Source organism: Alligator sinensis, unplaced genomic scaffold (genome assembly GCF_000455745.1).
Source record: "Alligator sinensis unplaced genomic scaffold, ASM45574v1 scaffold439_1, whole genome shotgun sequence".
Classification (NCBI taxonomy): Eukaryota; Metazoa; Chordata; order Crocodylia; family Alligatoridae; genus Alligator; species Alligator sinensis.
Genome location: NW_005842523.1, coordinates 705518 through 727521, shown reverse-complemented (window position 1 = coordinate 727521; position 22004 = coordinate 705518). Strand labels below are relative to the sequence as shown.

The 22004-nt window shown below is 37.0% G+C and overlaps 1 protein-coding gene across 6 annotated transcripts in view; it reads left to right on the top strand.

The window, feature by feature from the left end:
- Positions 1-20400, top strand: part of ELP4 (elongator acetyltransferase complex subunit 4) — a 268164-nt gene extending 247764 nt beyond the window's left edge. For 2 of the 6 annotated variants that reach the window (XM_025213337.1, XM_025213338.1), the window contains one exon: positions 17677-19164. In XM_025213337.1, the coding sequence (XP_025069122.1) occupies positions 17677-17808 (132 nt within the window). In that variant the 3' untranslated portion in view covers positions 17809-19164. Of the gene's footprint in view, positions 1-17676 lie in introns of all 6 variants that reach the window. The other 4 variants (XM_025213343.1, XM_025213339.1, XM_025213344.1 and 1 more) reach the window with 3 other exon arrangements.
- The last annotated feature ends 1604 nt before the right edge of the window (positions 20401-22004 follow it).

Sequence of the window (22004 nt, the reverse complement as noted above, 5' to 3'; positions counted from 1 at the left end):
ATTCTGGTCTCATATATGTTTTCTGTTTATTTCTGAGAGGAAATATTTAAATCCCATTTACAAGAAATAATTATATAGAGACTATCAAACATTATGCTTTCTTGACATTTCCCCCTCCCCCAGTCTGTTTTCATGCAATGGGTCAGAACCTACATCAGTCAAGAGTCTTTGGCTGAATAGCAGCAAGCTTCTAGATCTCAGAAATGAAGTGCTCTCTCTTCAAAAGTACCTTGCCTTTCTTGAGATGAAAACTTGAAGCAGGTTTTTCAAACTGGCTTCATTCATTCAGTATAGTCCACTGGATTGTAGACAGTTCTAAACAGTAGCAGTCTTTAAAGACCTTATTGCTTTAAAGAGACTTCTCATATCAGGGTAAATAGAAATAAAATAGAAGCAATTATGAGGTTAAAAATAGTTATCAATGCATCAGAATTACAACATTATAAACATTTAAAAGAAAATAACACTTAAAATATAGTTTAGTTTTCATACAAACTAGATTTCTCCTCTTGATCTCATCTATAGAAATCTATTTCGATGTTTAAATGCAGGGAAAACCCTGGAACAAATCATTAGCCTTTTTTGCCAGTTATTGTTAAAAATTTACTTTAATCTGGGGGGAGGGGGTTGTTTTGTTTTTGTCTTTTTATTTGTTTGTTTTTTGGCATTATAAACGGTTTCCAATAACTCATATTTAATTAATTATTTTGAATTAGAATTTCCATTCCACTTAAATCAGTTTATCAATCAAGTCTTTTTATATATAAACTACTTTAAAACAAAGTTACAGTTTTGAATTAGCATGGCCTGTCTTTTACCCTTTATGAAGTAACACTTCTTTTGGTGTTTAATTGTTTTGCTCTACTAGTTTTGCCAAAGGGAATTCAGCATGACTACTTGATAAGTGATGTGATTTTTACACCCAGGATTACATAAATTATATTGATCATTGATTTTTAAAATGTTATATAAGCTTTCAGAACTAAACAAATTGATCAATACACTGAGTATTAAATTACACTGCAGTGACTTCAGATCTAATATTATCTATCCTTCAGTTCCACTGAAAAGGGTTTTCTCACTGAAGGTTTAGATAGTAGGCCATATAAATCATGTATTGATTCTCATTGAGCATGTGAGATGTTAAAATATGAATTATGTGATTTCTGTAAATACTTGAGAGCTTTAGGAACTGAACTTTTTGTATAATAGCAATATTGAAAAACAATGATTTTTATTGTAGGAAGGCAATGATAACAGGAATATTTATAACCTCTTATGTATGACATTTTCCTTAGTTTTGTATGTAAATATAGAAGTCATCCCTGATTGTATGAAATTTTTAGCTATTGGTGAGCTGAGATATTCAAACTGAAAAAAAATTACATTTTCTCTTGCTTTATGATTTATTGCACATTTATGAACAATAATACATTGAGAATATCAATAATATCCTGTTTTTAAAAGATAAATCTGTAATGCTATATTTCTTATGCAGTATTTTTCATTTCTATACCACATAAGACATTAAGTTATGAAATAATTTTGTTTCTTTAAGCATCAGAATCCTGCCAGGCAGGCTTAGAAAATACCTGTAGCAAAGAAGAACTTGTCCATGCCTGTGAAACCAAAATAAAATAAGATTAAAAGCTCCAGAAAATTAGTCTGCTTCAAAAAACTGTTAAATTGTTCCTATCCCTAGAGCTTTACAAATGTGCTAATTGTTGTATTCTGGTCATGTAAATATGTTTCTGCATAAAGTAAAGATGATTTCCTGTTACTGAAGAACTTGTAGTGTTTTGGGGGAAGGGGGTTAGAGGGCTAAATAACATACTGTAATGAATCTTCCCTTTGGGCAGCACATGCTTCAGTTCTGAATGCCCAGAAATGCTTCACAGATGTGCTAGGCTGCCTAGCAATGGGAATTTACTAATTCTCTCCAGTTTGAAAAAAGTAAATAGTTCTATTGAGCTGCTCCCAATATAAAACAACAGTACCCCTCATGTAACACTTACATTTAGTCCTATTAAAAATTCTTTCTTCATAATCAGGAACTTGCAAAACCTATAATGCTGATCTCCAGAAAAAGATTTATTCAGGGACGTATTGTATGTGTGTTTTACATTGGCACTTGTACAATACAGTTCATACACTGTGTCTCAGTGCTTCCTAGGGCAATGAACTGCATACATTGGGGGATTATGTAGGTATTGGCCATTATGTTATTAAAATAACTCATATACAACCATAAGCAAGTAAGTATATATATGTAGGTCTGAATATATATAGTACATATCCATGTATATACCTCATTTCTGAAACTGGTTCATGAGAAAAGTTGTGACCAAAAACTTGTCATACATAAAACCAGAAAAAACCTGATGAGGCAGCACTGGAGCAGTCTATTTCTGAACTATTGCCAGTATTTCAGAACTGCTTCTACTTTTATCCTTCATAAACAACCTACTTCTTCAAATATTGAGCTATTACACTGCAAAGATTAAATAGGATAGGTAGGTTAAATATTATAAATCAAATTGGAATCTGTATACTTTGTCTGCATTATAGCAGTAGTTACCAACACTGTTAATGTTTGAGATCTCTTGATATTTCCATTACAAATGTCATTTTTCAGGATTGGTAATGCCAAGCTGTAATATTCACTTGCAGCTAAACTGAGAGTTTGGCAATACACATCAGTTTTGGAGGGGAGGATTTTTGTGGAGAAGAAATCTGTTGAAATACATCTGAACAGTTTTAGTCATGGACCAAAAGCACTTTTGTCAGGTTGTTGTGCTTTCTCTGTGCTCCCCAGTGTAGGTTTCAGTTTGGTTTTATACATCTATCTATCTGAGTATTACTACAGCTTAACAAAGCATTACTTAAACTGAGGCACTGACTTCTGTGCTCTTCTTTCCTTCATTTAATCTTTTCCTCACTCTTTTACAAGTTAACACACTCCCCGCAGTGTGCCCATTTATTTTCATTTAGCTAATTCCTTCTAACAAAAAAAATGGAAAAAAACGAAAAAATACACATACTCGTTGGCATTAACATGACACTTGCAAACCAAAATGTGTGTGTTATACCTCCTTCCCCTTGCCATTTGTCTGTCTTATCTGCTTAACTTGTAAAGTCTTGAGGACAGGAATTTGTAGGGGTCTACTCAACTCAAGGAGGCAGCTGATTTCATGGGGAGATCATGGGGCTGGCCACCATTTCATGGGCTGATTGCAGTGCCGCACCCTCCCTGCCTCTGACTGGCCAAGGGGCCCAGTAATCCTGCCCTTCACCACTGATTAGTTGTGAGGGCTGTCTGTCATGCTGCCCTGCCCCTCACTGCTGATTCATGGAGAGTCATGATTCATGGCAGTCCTCTCAGCCAGTCAGCAGTGAGTGGCAAGAGTGGCAGCCATCTTGGGCTCCCCTTCATTCGAGTAGGCTACGCGGCTGGGCTGCAGTGCCCTGAGGACTGCTGGCTCCCTCTGGGGAGCCAGCATTTTATTTTCAGTAAGTTTTTTTCCCCGCAGATTTCAGATTGCCGAATTTTGTGGGCGGTTCCAGGTTTTCCAATTTCTACAAAATCGCAATTTTAGTAGGGCCCTAGTCATGTGTTTCAAGAGAGCCTAGTGTAACATGGCTCTGATCATAGTTGAAATAAATGGTGTACGGTTTACATTTATTCTTACACTGGGTTTTAGATCAGGCACTAAATAAGCAGCTGAAGTTTCTTCTAAGACAGGGCTGTCAACTTCTGAGAGGTATGTTGTGTGGAGCAGCACCCCTCCCCACCCCCACGACCACATTGGGCAGGTCCTTCTACTATGCTGCACCAAAGCCCCTGCATCCCCTGCCCAGGCCACAGTCTTGCTTGGGGGAGAGAGGGAGTAGGACGAGGAAGGAGTATATGGGGTGAGGGAACCTGGAGACCCAGGCAGCAGCAACAGGAAAGCAATTGGGGGAGTGGCACCCAGACTGGACAGCCCATTCTAAGAAATATTCAGATGGCATAAAACCAGAACAGTCAATCCAAGTCCCTCCACAATGTAGGGGTATGCTTACAATAAGAAGGAATTTTAGTTAGATTATAAAATAGAGCCAGTACATGGCAGCATAAATGAGAGCAGCCTTGTCACTTCTCTAAATTTTGCTGATTACAGACCTATCTTTGATTTTCTCAAGGATGGGGAAGTGCAAATCTTTGTCACCTTTATTTTCCTCTCCTCTCTCCTCAGCTGTAGTCAAAGACACTGTTTAAATAACTGTCCACTGTTTCATTGCTGGTTACTTGAGGTGGTTGACTACTGTCAAAACAAGCAAACATCCACTTAGATTTTTTTAATGAATTATCTTCACTGTCTTAAATCTCTTTGAGGTTCATTTTCCACAAAACTGAGATAATTAAATTTTATCAGTACAGATGGTTTCAGAAAGATTTACAAAATTGCATGAGCCAATGTTTGCAGAAAGCAACTTTTAAATTGTGACACAGGAATTCACACTTGAAGTACTTGCATACTCATTTAGTCTGAGAAAAGAAACAATGCCATGTGGCTTATCTGACTAAGCCAACACAACTTGCATTGAATTGTTAAATGTTTTAGATATTAACTTATCACTTCCCTAAAGCGTGTACTCTGCAAAACTTCATTAAAGAGACAGAGTAAATATTCAGAACTAATAATCGAGACTCAAAGAGTAAGTTTTAGATATAAAAGGGATTTTACGAAATTTACTGTGAAACGAAATGTTTCCATGAATGTTTCCTAATTCCAATTGGGGGTTCTTTTGGTCATTTCTTAAGCTATCTTTTACAGTACTAGAACTTACACAAAAATGCTTCAACTTTAGAAAATATAAGAAAGGTTTTGATATTAATATGGTAAAAGTGTTCATTTTAACATGAGATGCTCATAATAATGAATACCTGTGGTTCAGTTACAATTGCCTAAAAAGTAAAAATGAAATTAGTAGTTGTGTAATCCCCCAAGCTATATAATGTACTTCACTTTAAAATCCACTTAAAAATCAAAATATTTACCAGCAAAACATTTAAAACACTACCATCCCTAGGTTTTAGATAATACGTTCAAGAATATAACTTAAAAAATAGAAATAGAGTTGTGGACCTGACAGTAACACGGTTGTTCCCTGACTTATTTTAAATATTAATAACATTGTGATGTGGATAGGATCACAGCAGTTGAGTAAAAACAGGTCTCTTCAGACATTTAAACCCATAGGGGCATGGTTTGATGAGGTCTGCACAACATTTCATTACATATAAATAGGCCTGGTGTTAGCTGTGTTCTAGCTCCGTCTTAGGATTTAATGAATAACTTCAGTACAAATAGGGCCTGAATATGATAACTTGACCCTTTTATAACACTAAAGTGAGAGTTTGGAACTGTTTTCACAATAATGTGAAGACCTTACTTTTCTGTCATTTAAAAGTAAGCTCAAATTAGATATTACGTTTCTCAGTCAGTATGGCATTAGCAAAGATTTACATTTTATTTAGCATGACATTATGGGCACTTTTACACATGCTCCAGGGGTGGAGAAGCACACTTTAATTACAGTGGCTCTGAGAGCCGCTCTAATTAAAGTGCTGCAGCATCACGTGTATCAGCATCCCCGCGCTGATACATGGGACACTGATACATGAGACACAGAGGCTGACTCAGTGCTCTGCTGCACTGTAATTACAGTGTGTTGGAGCAGCCCTGCAGCATGTCTACAGGTACCATATAAGATCTATATGCAAGTTGTTAACATTCTTATATTTGCATAAATGTTATCATATTTCTTAGCGGACCTTATCTCATAAAAATATAACAAAACTCTCCATAATGTGCAAATGCAATGTATTCTAAGTGTACGTGAAAAATTTGGCTCAAACAACAAATAGCCAGTTTGACAGCAACCTCTGTACTACATCATTGATGAAAATTGTTTTCTCCCCTAAAGAAATAACAATTATTTAACTGCATATTGGCTGTATCTTTACTAACTAAAAAAATGATAATACAATTTGAAAAAAAAACAGATACCTTCTGTTGTATTTGCTGAGAGAGGTGGACCTGGCAGCAAGTCAATAAATACAAATTTTTGTCCAATAAAATATGCTCCTGAGATGCATAGCTTCTTATGAAGTTTTTGTCCATTTTACAGCTATAACAATTAGAAACGCAAAATGCAACACATGGGGACATCTTGCAAAGTTGTTCATTCAAGAGCACTTTCACCACACAAACAAATATCACACAAGGGCCTTTAAACTGTGACTAGAGGCATAGCAGAACATCAGTAGTATAATATAGCCAAAATCTGGAATGGTACATTTCATTTCATTGAAGGTATGCCAAATGTTACTTATTGGCACAGTCTCTACCCTAAAATGTTTCCAAACACAATATACTGCATTGAACTGCTGTAATACATGTATTTTATCAGGATGTAGAGAATATTGAGCAAACTATTTATTTTTATTCATTTATTTATATGATTAATATGCTGCCCTTCCCAAGAAAGGCTCAAGGCAACTTACAGCAAGAGAAACACAAACAGAATCTAGCATCATTTTGTTATGAAAAACATTGATTAAAAAGGGATTGAAGGGTTAGTTGATTTTTTAGACTATTTGGATAAATAATCTAGGGATGTTGCATCAAAACCACAGAGCAAAGGTTTAAAAATTAGATGGGATATGTGTATTATTATAATGTAAGGGGAAACATTATTTTTTAGGACATACTAAGTAGATGGAATGAAAGCCAACTGAGGTATTGGAATAAAGGAATATGAATGTATCTAATGAAAAACTGGGTGCCATCTGGGGTTTAATATGTTTAACGTGGAATGATGTTATGCCTAAAAGAGCCAGCTTCTGTCTGGAGTTAAGGATATGTCCTCTGTGTATGTCATGATCATGATCTTTTCTTTTGATTGAATCTATGTATTTTTGGATGGAAATATTTAGTGTTTTGTTTCTGTAAAAAGTACAGGATTTACATTTTCATATTACATTTCAGAAGTTTTGAAATGTGTTTATAAGTTACCACCATACAGCTCAAAACATGAAAGGACTCTAACCTGCTTCTGTACGAGTAGTTTTACATTTTTGATCTTTCTTATTTTACATGCTTTCTTCAGACCTGAGTGTTTCCAGCCAGCCAATGTGTACTCATCACAAACTCTAAATCATAGGTCATAGACAGGCTTTTATTTCTACCAGTAAGAATTTATCAGAAATAAGACAGAAGTAGAAAAATATCCTGCAAGCTGAAGTGTACATACGTTCTAACCCCCTGGCTGGAGAGCTACACAGGCAAGCTCTTGAGTCAGGGGGCACCAGTGGGGTGCAGAAGGTCTTCTCCCAGAAGGGACGCATTTCCCCCAGGACAAATTGAATGACTGCTTGCATCTTGTCACTTCTACCAAGAGAATGGTGATTCTCCCAGTAGAAATTTTGGGTATTTATAGATGTGCTCCTGGGGGTGGGGCACTTTAATAAGCGCAGCTCTGAGAACTGCACTAATTAAAGCACCCATAGTGTCACATGTATCAGCGTCCCCACACTGAAAAATGGTGGTGGAGCACTTTGAACTAAAGCTCGTTGAATGATCTTTAGTTTAAAGTAGCCTGCCGCCATTTTTCAGTGCAGGGATGCTGATACACGTGACTGGAATCTGCTGTAGCATAGTAATTACCATGCTCCAGCAGACTTGATTAATCAAGTCTGCTTTGACATGCTGTAGCGCATCGGAGCAGCCTCCCTGCACATGTATAGTAGCATATAATGCCTGTACTTATCCATAGTTACTTGGCTGGCTTTCATTAAGACATCACTGGAAAATTCATTGTGGGTTCATTAGTGTGACTTAAGACATGTAGTAGCCCAAAAAAGTTAAAGTACAGACCTCTATGTCTGTGTTATATTTGTGTTAGGCAGCAATGCAGATCTGAAACTAAAAAACACTACTGAAGGTATTTGAGCCTGGGAGCCTGGCTAGGAGGTGGAAAAAAATAAAGAACCTTGAATGTCTTTCTCTGGAATCCCTGACCTGTTCTGTGGCAGTGTGTACAAATTAGGATGTCTTACATGAATGGTGCTGCTGAAGAAATATCAGCTGGGAAGCAGAAAATACTTGCAATTAAATATAGCATAAAGAGACTTTTAAAAGAGAAGAACTTAATCTGTGCTCTTTAAGAATGCCGGAACAGAAACTAGAATTTTTAATAGTCTTTTTTTTTTTAATTTCATGCGTGCTTTGAAACTATTGTGTGCTGACTTGTGCATTAGTGAAACTCCCTTTGTTCATCTCTGCTTTGACTTTTAATATATAGCTATGTCTGAGTTATAACTGAACCAAGCTGCCTAACCTTCCTCTCCTCCAAAGAGAACTACATCATAGTAAGACTGCCTGCAAGGCCCTGGACCTGGGAAGCTCTTTCTTGTTGGGCTTGGTCATTAATGGAACTGCAGAAGTCAAGCTTACTGAACACTTGACATGAATTTTACTTTGTAGCTTGCGGCACTTACAAAGAAACAGGGTTGAAATCCTGAAACTGTTGAAGTCACTGGCAAAATTCCCATTGACTCCAGTAGGCTGAGGATTTAACCTTGGAGCACAGTGGCTAGACTCTCACCTCTTTTTGGGCATCATAAACTAAGCCAAGTAGATATAATCCTATTGCATGGCGCTCCAGGCAGTCGAAGAACTCTGCCGTTGTGGTGTTCATTGCAAGATGAGGGTCTTAAAAGGTTCAGAAAGGAGTTTCTTCTAAATTGATACTGAACAAATGTCTTATGCATGATATTTGGGAGATATCATTCTCCGAAGGTGTCATCTTTCAGTTGGGGTAATTGCTAATATATGATTCTATCATTTCAACAATTTAAGTGTTCAAGGCAAATGTTGGTAGAATAGAATTGTCCACAGATCTGTAGCAATCTCTTTCAGCACCTTCGGCACAGAGGGAAGAGGATATTATTCTGGCCACTGGGAAGGTGGGGAGCAGCATCTTACCTAATGGGGCTGTCCACAGGTGGCAACTGCTACTGCTGCGTTTGCTGCTGTGCCAGCATGGGGTTGGGCTACTGCAGCTGAAAAATAGGCAGTGGTTCAGGCTTCCAGGAGTTCTCCTGGTGCCCTGTACTTTTTCCCCCCACCCTGGGGCTACACAGCTGTGCCTCCCATGACATAGCCTTCTATAGAAGGGCATCGTTCTACCCCCTGCTGTCTCCCAGATACACTGCTGGGTGCAGGGTCTGCACCTGCCTGGTTCCTGCCCCTGCTGTGGCAAAGACTCCTAAGGAGAAGGGACCACATTGGTGCCCCCTCTAAGTCAATGACCTGCTCACCCTAGTTATTCTGCTGGAATTGCCAGCCGTAGTCTCCTTATTGAGCTCATATTTGGTCATTTGCCTCCCTACAATTCTACTGCATGTTGAATTTGACACAAGAAGCTTCACTTCCTGTCTTACCTTTTTATAATGTTTAGTGCAATTCATAGTTACAGACTTCACCTGGTAATATTAAGTGTCCCGTAAGGTAATCCTAGAAGTGTGTATATGAATGGCTGCTGACAGATGGGGAAGTAACAGGAGACTCTGAGACAACCTTAGTTAGTAGGATAGGCAGTGATCTTAGTGCAGCACTGGCCTATCTCTTCAATTTCCTTCTACCCCACAGCACCTGAAACACTGTCACTTTTACTTCCCACGAATCAAATCCCGCATCTTTTAGTGACTTCAAATGATTGTGAGATACAGAGTTTCATAAAATGATTTGTTTCGACCAATTTTTGGGTCACAGACCCAGATAGGTAGAAAACAGCTGTTGAGTTTCTTGTCTGCTTACCTCCCTACCAAAAAATTGCAGTTGTGGTATTAAAAGCTAACTGTAATAGTTAGCTAGTATAACTCTGTTAACTGCACTGGAGTTGCTCCTAATTTGCCATGAGGTAATAAGAAGATGCTCAAACCTGATGAGTTTCAGTGATTTTGCATCATACACGTGATATCATGTTCTTGCTTTATAATAATATAAGTAATTTGCAGTAAGTACCAAAATTGGTAAAAGTGATCATGAGTAATCTGAACACAAATAATAATCTGAATAATATGAACTTTGTATTGTATATATATTATGGTAATTACATTACTATAAATTTGTTTTTATAGCTAAAAGAACATTAGCAGAGAGACTGTGTGTGTGTGTGTGTGTGTGTGCATGTGTGAGATGATCCTACAGCCCTCAAAGTAATTTTATGAAATGCACCTATGACTTAAATATTCTCAAACTCTGTGACTGTGAAATGTTTTAGTTAATTAAAAAGTATTATGTTTCATTATCTATCATATCACAGGTTTTTCAAAGTTGAAAAAATAAATTAATAAACAACATTTTTAAAATACCTATCCAACTAAGGAAAGATTTTAAAGATAAGAAAAGATTTTATAAATGTCAGCCAGAAATGAAAGACCAGGGAAACTGTGGGTACAGTGTTCAATAGTGAGGATTAGCTATTAACAGAAGATTCAAAGACAGTGCTGCTCAATGATAACTTTGGCCAGTCTTCAAAAAAGAATACCACAAACAAATAGCTAGCAAAATTAACATAAACAAGGGGGGAAAGGGCTTCAGATCACAATAAATAAAGAGTGTATGCCATGTTTTTGAAAAATTTGAATTAATTCAAACCAGGATGGCCTGATGAAATTCATCCCAGGTGTTAAAGAAATTAGCTAAAGAAATTGCAGAGCCACTGCAATAATATTGAAAAGTCATGAATGACAGTTAAGGTCCCAGAGGACTGGAGAAGAGCTAACAAAGTGCCCACCTTTGGAAGGGGAGAAAAGGAGGATGGGACCCCTGGCAAAGTTTTCCTTTAGCCTGACTTCAGTACCTGTGAAGTTACTTGAGCAAACTGCAAGACAGTCAATTTGTAACTATCTGTAGGAGAAAGTGGTGATCACTAGCCACCAACATGGATTTGTTAAAAGCAAATCATACCAAAACAACTTGATTTCCTATTTTGATGGGATAACTAGTTTGACAAACAAAGGGAATACAGTAGACATGATATACTAGGATTTTGCAAGTTTTTGATACAATCTCACATGATAGCATTCATAAGTAAACTGGGCTAAATAGAAGTATTGATACATAATTGGCTTATTTGCAAACCAACAGTTACTATAAATGAATCAATTTCAGAATGGCAAGAGATTTCAAATGGAGCTCTACAGGGGCCTGTCTTGGATCCAGTGCTGTTTAACATTTCTATTAATGATCTGGGTTACAAGAACTGGGTTACAAGCAATAAAGTGAAATTCAGGACAAATATAAGCTGCTACATCTTGGGAAAAAAAGCAACCGTATAAATACAAAATAAAGAATAATTAGCAAGGCAGCAGTGCTGCTGAGAAGGATCTGGGGGGGTTGGTGGGGTCCCAGACTTGATATGAGTCAGAAATATGATGCAGTTGCAAAAAAATTGCACTTTGGGCTGCATTAACAGGTATATTCCATGTGAGACATGGGAGGTGATAGTACCACTCTGCCCAGTGCTGTTGGGCCTCCACTGGAGTACTGGTGCATAGTTCTGGACATATTAAGAAGGTTGTAGAGAAACTGGAGAGGGTCCAGCAATAAACAACAAAGATCATAAAGGGGTTGAAATGCAAATCGTACGAAGAAGGGTTGGGAGAACTGGGTAGATTTAGTTTGGAGGAAAGAAGAATAAGGGGGAAGGAGAAAGCAGGTTTTTAAGTATTTAAAACACTACCATAAAAAAGAGGGAGAACAACTGTCCTCCTTTGCCACAGAGGAAAGGACACAAAGCAATGGATTTATATGGCAGCAAAGAAGATATAAATGAAATATTGTGGGGGGGAAAACTTTCTTATTATCAGAAAACTAGAATAACAGAACACCTTGCCCAGGAAAGTTGTAGAATCTTTTTAACTGGAGATTTTCAAGAAGAGTCTAGGATGGCTGAGAAATTATACATCCTGTATTCGTACAAGGGGTTATACTAGATGACCCTTGAGGTTTCTTCCAACCCTATGATTTTATGATTCTATGTTAAAGCAGTGAAATCTGCTATTTCACCTGTGACTTCCATGAAAGAAGTGTAAATGCACTACAGTTTACCAAAGAGTCTTTGTTGTGTAGAGACCACAAAAATGGAAGTGAGTTGTTTGTGGATTTGTATTACAGTAGCATCTAGATACCACAGAGCTCTTTCTTTTCTAGGCTGACTTCCTTGTTCTGCTACTTACTTTTTTCTTCTATGTCTGGGAGGTTTTTTATGTCTTCAGATCAGCAGTGGCATAAACCCTGCAGGAGAGCATGGGGGGAAGCAGAGCTTGCGGGTTACAAGCATTGGAGGGTGTGCGGCTCTGAGAGCAGAGGAAGCACCTGGCTCAGAGTAGGGGCAGGGGGATGTGGCTCCAAGAGTGAGGAGGGGGCACCATTCTGAGAGTGGAGGTAGGGGCAGCAGTCTTACCCACGCAGGAACTCCTAAACAATCCCCCTCGGAGCTGCTGCAGCTTCATACTCTGCTCTTAGCAGCGGTTGCTCTTAAAGCAGCAGCAATCAGGGACTCATTTGGTATTCCTAGTATAAGTAACCTATGGAGCTGCTCTTGCTATCAGGGAATGGAGTCTGCAAGGGTGGGGGTGATTCTGCCACCCCTCCTAACTTGGTGCCCGGTATGGGTGCCCTTCTCGCCCACCCCTAGTTATACTGCCTCAGATCAGATATCTGTATGTTCAGTCATTATGTCCACTGTGTGCTGTCACCATGTCTACTGACTGACATTCGTTCATATGTCTGTGAATTTCAAAAATCCTTATAATTAACTGAGACCTAGGCTATGCTATAAAAGGTTTACTGGTTTAGCTGTATTGGCAAAGCCTCTTAAGGCCGTTCTGTTGGCAGAAGGGAGGGAATTACCATATGCTTTATATCAGTTGCCCAATTAAAAAAGGTGTACCAGCAAAAGCTCTGGTATACTAATATAACTGTCCACACTAAAGCTTTTATAACCCCTCTTCACATAATTTTGAGCTAAAATATTCTGTGGTGTTCTGCCTCCAGCTGATTTTTTTAGAGAATTTCAGCCAAAATGGTTCAATCATTTCTGAGAATGAGGCTAGGGGGAATGTATTCTGGTCACTTTTTGAAAGCCTCTATTTCCCTCATGCTTTGAAATTGGGCTGGGGGAGAGTGAGGCCTTTGTATGAGGAATGTACTTTTTGCTGTTCCTGTGAAAATCTGGCCAATTCTGGGCAAGTTAAAAGCCTCTGGAAAAAAAAATCACACTTCACACTTGCTCAGTAGCAACCTTCTTTAGGTTTGGCTCTTTTGAGGAATATAGCTACTATTCACACTGAGTTTGCCTCAGCCCACAGCTGAGCAAGACTTTCCTTGGGATGTGTCAGATTCAGGTACAGGAACCTGATCTCAGAGCAAAGAAGAGAAAAGCTGCTAGGAAAAAAGTGACTGGAGAAGGAAGCTACATCATTTGAATGTAGAAAGGATAAGAGCTTCACTGGCAAATGAGATTAAAGAGAGTAGATTGTGACAAGGAAATGGGAAGGAGGAAATGGGACTGGAGCATGGTGGGAAGGAGAGTGAAATTGGGACTGGGTTGGGGAAAGATTGGGACTAGGCAGGATACATATAGAGAATGGGACTTGGAGCAACTGCAACAGGGAGCCAGAGGAGGAAATGAGGCAGAGACTCAGTGCTAGCCAGTGAGGGAGACTGGGACTAAGAGCAAGTAAGGTGGGGAAAAAAAAGAAGGGTAAAAGGTAAGGGGAGAGCAAGTTGGCAAAGAACTAGAGGTAGGTGGGGGAACTAGATGCGACTTGGTGAGTAATGAATAGCAGGTGACACTGAGATTGAATATGAAGCTCAGGAGGGAATTTGAGACAGGAGACAGAGAACAGAGACAAAGGAGGAGAACTGGGGACCAGGGTTAGTGGAGTAATAGCTTAGATGGGTGCTGAGAAGTGGAATTAGCTGGGAAGCAGCACTGCAGCCTGGGACAAGGAGTACAGAGTGATAAAACTAGGATCTGTTTGATAAGAAGACTGGGTGTAGGATGAGACCCCTGTGAAAGAGAGACTGGGACTCCCTAAATGAATGAAATGGGACTGGGGCAAGGAGACAAAGATCAGGAAGTGAAGAGCGGGACAAGGACTAGTTGGAAGAGGCAAAGCAAAAAGGGTTACGTTTAGGGTAGGGAAGAATGTCTGTGCCCACTGATGTATCCTGCCAGAAGGTGGAATAGAAAGCATGTTCCTGAGTCTCACCATCTCTCAGATCAGCAAACCTCTCTAAAATCCACTAGCAAATTCTCTCATTTTTCTGGTCCATGTAGATGATCTACTACTGCTATGAGCTACTTTGTTAGATTATGTGACAGAGGTCTGTGCATTGGTTCTGAAAGTTCCAACCCTGCTGTGATGACCCATATCTATGTCAAGTTATGTCAAGTAACATTTATGTAATGTTACATGAAGGACTTTGTTTTATTGATTGATTTTTTTAAATGTCTGAAGTTACATGTGCATGTTCATGCATGCACATGCATGTCATAGGAACATTAAAAGGTTTGCAAAGTCAAACATTCAAAAGCTAGGAAGGCCCTGAATTCAGGTTGCCTTTACAACCTTAATTAAGCCTACTTCTTCATAGGTGTTACAATAGAGTCTGAAATTGTGTGCTCACATACAATGTTTTCCACACGGCCCCTGCACCATTCATTGCAAAGGATTGCTTACTTGGGGGCTGAAGGAGTTGTGTATAATGAAAGGGGCTATCTGAAGGGCCCCTATGTAGTTGAAAAGTGTGTAGTAACTAAATCATGGGATTGCAGGAAGTGAGAGGATCTCACTGTTAAACTAGCTGAATGATGCCCTGGAGAATTAGATTCTATCCACACTGCTGCTGCAGAGTTCCTGTGTGTGGTACTACCACATCACTTGAAACAAATGTTCACGTGATCTAATTGGGTGTTCCTAATTTTTTAGGGGGTCTGCCTTGAGATCATGGGGTCTTACTTAGTTTTTTCAAGGTAACATATATATAGAAAATATGCAGTTAGTACTTACTGAGAGACTAGATAGCTCAGAGCGACATTATTTTGCTAGAGAATCTTTTTTCCTATCGGTCATGAGTTTGAATCCAGTGCAGGTTAACAGGAAATAAAGTTGTTTCCCTTTAATGCACTATTGGTAGTTCCTGTATGAGACGAGTGTGCTTGAATTAATGCACTGAATTAATTTGAGAGACTTGGCAAAGAAGCCAGTAATAGAGTGAGAATGGAGATTGTGCTGTCTCTCATAGAGGAAGTCTCCTCTCCTGGCACCAAATGAGGTCAGAGGCATGCTAGCAGTGTTTTCCCATATCTCCCATATGTTAGAAGTTCTTTTGCCCTTTCAGCTCCAGTTGTGGCACAGCAGCTAGTGTCAACTGACTTTCCACTCATGTGCCTCCCTTTCCAGGAGGAGCGTGAGTGAAGGGAAGGTAGACCAAGAAGGGCTACAGCTGATTCAGTTCTTCTGTCCTGCTTTAGAGTTACCTGAGAGACCTAATGCAAGAGGAACTTGTGCATATGCCACAGTCCTTTCTGGCTTGGCTGTGTAGCAGGCACATAGGGCATTTTTACCTGGAAGTATTATCACCCAATTGAGAAGAACTGAGGTAAGCTGAGGCAGTATTTTAGCAGTAAGACCCATTACTCTAGGAATACAGACTTTCTACTCTCCTTGTAACACATGCATTGCTTCCTGTCTCCTTGAAGAACACATAGTCCAAAACAGTCTTTTATTTCCCTCTCATAAATCACTTTTAGTGACTACCAAACTCACTAGCTAATAATAATATTATTTAGATTAATCAAAATACTTGTAATAGGCAAATAGGTTACCACCAGTTGCACAATTCCACAGCCCGACAAGTCTAACAATCAGTTTTTATGTTTTAAAGAGGTAAGGATTTTTTGGGGGTGATATCTTTTATTGGACCAACCGTATGGTTGAGATAAAAGCTAGACAAGCTTTTGAATGCATGGCATTTTAAAGAACATGCAAGGCATTTTCCATTGGCTTTCCTGCATCTGTAAAAAAGTCTTTAAAAATGTCAAGGAGAAATAGAATAAAAGGAAGGTTTCTGTATTTAAATGTTACAACATAAAAAGTATAAAAAGATAGCACAGACAAACATGCATACATCTTTAGCAGGGTTTGTGGATGCTGCTAGTGTAACTTCACTGTCATTGCTATATTCCATTGTCATCAGAACTGTACATTTAAGCAGGAGATCTATACAAAGAGACATTACCCGCTATTAGATTTTCTTCTTTCAAAATGCCAGTTTTAAAAATCACTTCCCTCTAAATATAAAACTCTTTTCTGTTTGGTTATGATATATCCTTGTACTTCACTCTCACCCAGAAAGTAAGCCAGTAATTCACAAAATAAGCAGTAGTGGTACAGCATTGCTCTAAAAGTACCTTAGTGCACACTTCTCATTTCAAATAATACTTTGAACAAGTGTTAAAGCATTTGTATTTAATACAGTGGGAAGATAATACCTAGTTTCTTGAGCAGGAACTTCATGATTAGATAAACCATGTAATCCCTGCCTCAATTTCCTCATCTCTAAAATGGATTTCATAGTTTTTTCTAAGGAGATTGCAAAATTAAATTCATTAAATATTGGATAAGTGTATAAGAATGTGCTGTCAGACTCACCCTGGGCCAGATCCAGGCCTTGAGGCCAGATCCGCAGGACCAGCAGCTGCAACAGCTACAGGTCTGGCAGTGGCAGTACAGGTTCAGTGGCAGGGCCAAGTGGCCACAGGGCAAGGAGGGCTGTGTCAGAACAGCCCTTGCTTGCTCTCCCCGCTCCCTCTGCCTCCAGTGGCTTTATCCAGTGAGGCTCAGGGCCCCAGCTTTGCAGCAGGCTCCACTCCCCTGCTGGCTCTGCCCCCAACTTTTGGTAGCCTGACAGGCTGGATAGAGCAGTATTGCAGGCTATATGTTGACAACCCTGTGCCATAGAAATGCAGAGTACTATCATTGTTAATTATTAAGATCTGGCAGTCAAGTATGGGAATAGAAAACTCTTTAAGCTTCTAGTGTGGTATTACAATTAATTTGACTTTTCTTCTTCAATTATGTATTGTTTCTTTTTTCAGATTCAGCCACTATTTATGTATATAGCATTGGAGATAGAAAACATATTTATATTGTAATAACATGTCCATTAAAGGGATCGGTCTTACTGTTGATATTCAGGAAACCTTTACTTTTAAGAAATGAAGGATTGGGACAACAGTTTAGCAATCTTGAATGTTCACTCAGGAAATGTTCATGACAAACATTTTAATCCAGTCTGCAGAATCACAGTATGTTGTAGGATATCATTAGCAATGCACAGGACTGCTTGGGTATCAATCTGAGAAACTTCCTAAAAATTAATTGACATGTGAGAGTAAATGTTGGTCAGCAGGGAATAGGCATACATTTTGAAATATGCTATTTAAAGTAAATTAAATTAAAATTATTCTCTTTCTCTCTCTCCTCTCGCTCTCTCTCTCTTTCTCTCTCTTTCTCCCTGCTCCCTCCCCTCTGAAAATCTCCTGCCACAGCGACTGCATTTGCCTCCAGACTTGTCAGACACAGTGAGCCGCTCAAGCAAACAGGATCTGGCAGAATCCGCCAAACTGCTGAGCTCAGGATGTGGTGCTATGGCCATGGGCAAGAAGCACCTGGACTTCTAGTGATTTCTACTTAGCAGTTTCACTCAGATTTATATGACACTCTAATTATGACTGCTAATGACTTATATAAATATTTTTCTTAATGATTTGACCCAGCAGTCCTTAAAAATGCACATTATAAGATAGTGCCTCATTTTCTCATTCTAATTTCTTTGGACACATTTGCAGATTTTGGCTTTGGGTTTGTTTGGGTTTTTAAAAAATATTTACAACATAGGTTTTGTTACATTAGCAAATGATGACTTTACTCCCAACTGAAATAGAATAGTACATTTGTTCTTGTCACAAAAAATCAGAATTTCTTTTGCTGTTAAATTTCAAGATGTATTACCAAACAAAGCCAACTGTGATGTGTTATCCAAGTAAATTAACCTGTTTAATAGGATTTGTATCAAGCATATAATATAAATGTGAAATATAATTTTCTTTAATGAACATAAATGGAGGTAAGGCAGTCATTATTAAATGTTGTTGTTTAAAAGGCAAGTGTCAATTATTATTTTTAAAAAGCTCATTTTGTATATTTGAAAATATAATTGTTAAAACTAAAAATGGATTACATTATTTTATCAAATATGTAACAGTGCTTAGAAATAATGCTTTAGAGGATTTCATGTGTTTTAATATGTCAATAATTAAATTGATGAAGAAAGAATTTCTCCATAGTAAGAATACATTATAGATAATTAGTTTGCCTTATGGGTTAATAAATATATTAAAATGCACTTGAGTGGAATTTACTAAACATAGAAAAAAGAATTGATTTCCTTATGTGGTTCAAAACAGTAATCCTAAACAATTGAAGTCAGCACTATGAAATTATGTCAACAGACATAATTCAAGATTGAAATTCAAACTGACAGCTACATTAATGCTAGAAAACCAGAAGAGTGCATTGGAGCTTGGGGAAGAGCATCACCGAATGCTTGTCTAAAACAGAGCAGAAATAAAACTAATTCAAGTTTCCATGCCATCATATACACTATTTGTGAATTTATGAATATTTTCAGGATTTGTGCACGCGCGTGTGTGTGTGTGTGTGTGTGTGTGTATACACACACACACATATCTCCAAATAGAAAACTATTACATATTTTTAAACATCTCCTATATATGACTTCATATTTGGAATACTAGGCAGTGTTGACATGTAAATTAAACTATTTTGTATTATTTATTATGAAGCTGATGTCCAGTTTAAAAGGTAGTATATTGTCCTCCATGGAACTTCCAAATCAACCATCTCAAAGATTATATTACAGTTTCAACACTCAGTCTTTATAATAGGATATAATATGGATATATTGGAAATTGACTCTTCAAAGAACATTTTAATCTAATGCAATAATAATGTATTTTGATGGGGTTGAAACCAAAAGTTGGTTAAATGGTTTGGTTTTCTTATGCAATCCAGGTTTTACTTTATTTTTTTCTTGACAACTCAGTGTGTAAAACAAAGACATAGCTTTTAAAACTGTCTAACTAATATGATGAATGTCAATCACTTAAAAAACTCCACTGTAGCATAAACACATACTGTATACAGCTTTTATTCTGAATTAGAATAATTGAATCAATGACAGTGATTTGCCAGGATGTCAAATCTATCCATCATATCCTGTCACTACCAGTTTATTTTTTGTGATCAAAATCAAAAAGACTACTATTTTGTCATCAGCTATTTCATTAGTGGTAACAATCAGTTTTTTTCTTCTTTTTTTTTAAATATACCTGTTTTATTTTTTATTTCTAAAGACGCAAATCCTTTTTTGATCTTTTCAAAATAAAGTTTCAGTACTGAACTGTCAGTTTTACAAAGCTAAAAGATGTCTACATTCTTATGCCAATATATTTAAAACTTCATCATTGATTTCAAAAGCATCATTTCTCTTTTTGCAGTCTATACAACTGTTAGCAGAAATTATCAAATACTTAACTGTGACTTCTGAAAGTATTAAGTAATTTAAATATCTGAGTTCAAGTAATTTTAACAAAATTAACATTTTACTTAATTTTTTACTTTTTTATATAAATAAGCAACAGGAAATATAGTATGTGCCTTTCAAATGTAAACTCAGGATAGGCAAATTGTTTGTCAGCATACTGAATAGGTCATTGATTTATCACACAGGTGGAAAATGTCACTCAAATTCACAACCAATCACTAGTTACATGTTACTTGAAAATTGGTAATTAGTACTATATGTTTGAGTGGAGATATATATATATGAAACATATAGTACTAAATACCAATTTTCGAGTAACATTATATATCTCAAAATACTGTGCATCTGTAAGACATTAATTTCAAATGACTAAATAGATTAGCATAGAAACTAAAAATGTTTTTTGAATAAAAGTGAAAGTAGAAATCCCACAGAAAATCTTGATTTTTTCCACTTTTTTTTTGATTCACTTAAACATGCTATTTAAAATAAGTATTACAGCATCCAGATTTACATTGGTGTTCACCTGAGGCAAAAACATGTACTAAAATTTTCTTCTCTTTTCCTCCAAAATACTATATCAGCAATAACAGTAAATTACAATGATATGGTTTATACAGCAAAAATGATAAGTAAAATACTATTACATACATGTTGATTGCTAGTATGTAAGATGTAATGTTCCTGTGAATGAGGTCTTTTGATACAATCTCAATTTTAGTTTGAGGTATGAAATAAAATATGTTAATATAATGATAATACTCCAGGAGATTTTCCCATCCCCAACATTTTATCTGGCATATAAATCCCTCTATAAATAATTATACTGGATCTTACTTCTTTTTTTTTTTCTTGCTGCCGATAAATATTTTAGATTAAAGAACACATATCAAATACTCAGGCTGAAGAACACTGTTTCTTCATAGGTGGCTAGGGGATATATAGTAGTGCACTTCACACACCCTTCTCCAGATCCTCAACCTGGGCTTGATGGAAATCCTGTCCAAGAATTAAATAAATCCAGATTTCTGTTCATACAGTTCTTTTGTGTTTCTGAGCAGATATAATAAATAGGTTGCCAAGTTTAGGATATTGTTTGTTAACTGTTTTAAAGCTGAGCTGAAGCCACCAAACTTGTTACTGGTATGAGATGTACGATGCATCAGCAGAGGCACAATAGATTCTTTTCATTGAATAGGTTCTTAATTCAAATTTATATCCAGATCTTTACATAACAATGAAGTAGAGTCAAGAAAGTAGATATCAAATTTAAAAATTGGTACCTAAAATAAGATTCTTTATGGAAGAGATTTTGTACTGAGCTTTCAGAATACAGGTATGTACAATGTAATAAGAATGTGATTATGTATTAAACTATAAGCTTTTTAGAAATGCATTTGTAAAGGCGTTTAAAAAGCAGCTTGGAGGATACAGCCAATTCCAATTTTAGGAAATGAGAGCTACTAGCATCTAAAATGGGCATTCATTTACTTCAGATTTTATGCATTTTGTAGTACAGACAATAGTAACTAAGAATTCATCTTAAATTTTAATTTGAAATTAATGTTCTTCCAGACATGACTTTGAGAAAACTATAGAGGGCTTAAACTATAAATACCCTGTATCATTCTGGGGTTAAAAACAGACCATGGCACTGGTAAAACCCTAATACAGAATAAGTTAAATAAAAATTTTAATCTGTAGTTATAGTAGTGTTTCTCCATGATTAGTTACTAGAAACTGTGTATAATTTTATTAATGGTTTCTTATCCTAGACCAACATTATGCGTAATTTTGTAGCACACGAAAAATAGAAAATAAGCTATTTTTGCTTTTTTACAAGACTTAGAAGTAAAAAGTATACCATGTGAATCCTATCAGCATATTTTATACTTTTCTGTATGAGCTGTATTAGCACAGGGCCCAAAAGTCTCTTTGTTTAGTATCATACTGAGCACATTGATTGATGCTTAATAAATAATAAATGGGTTATCCTCCAAAAAAGCAAAAAAAAAAAGAAAAAAAGAGAATATTTTTATTCAGATTTCAAAAGCTCATAAAATACAACCAAAAAAAATTAAAAGCTGTTTCAGTTTAAAACCTAATTAGGAAAATATATAAGGCTAAATTTTTCAACATAGTTAAAATCTGCTTACTATTTTAGGTACCCAAGTCTGAAAACGTTTTATAAACCTAATTAGTTGCAGACATTACTTTGCAGAGTTCCGTTTGCAGATGTTATATTAATAA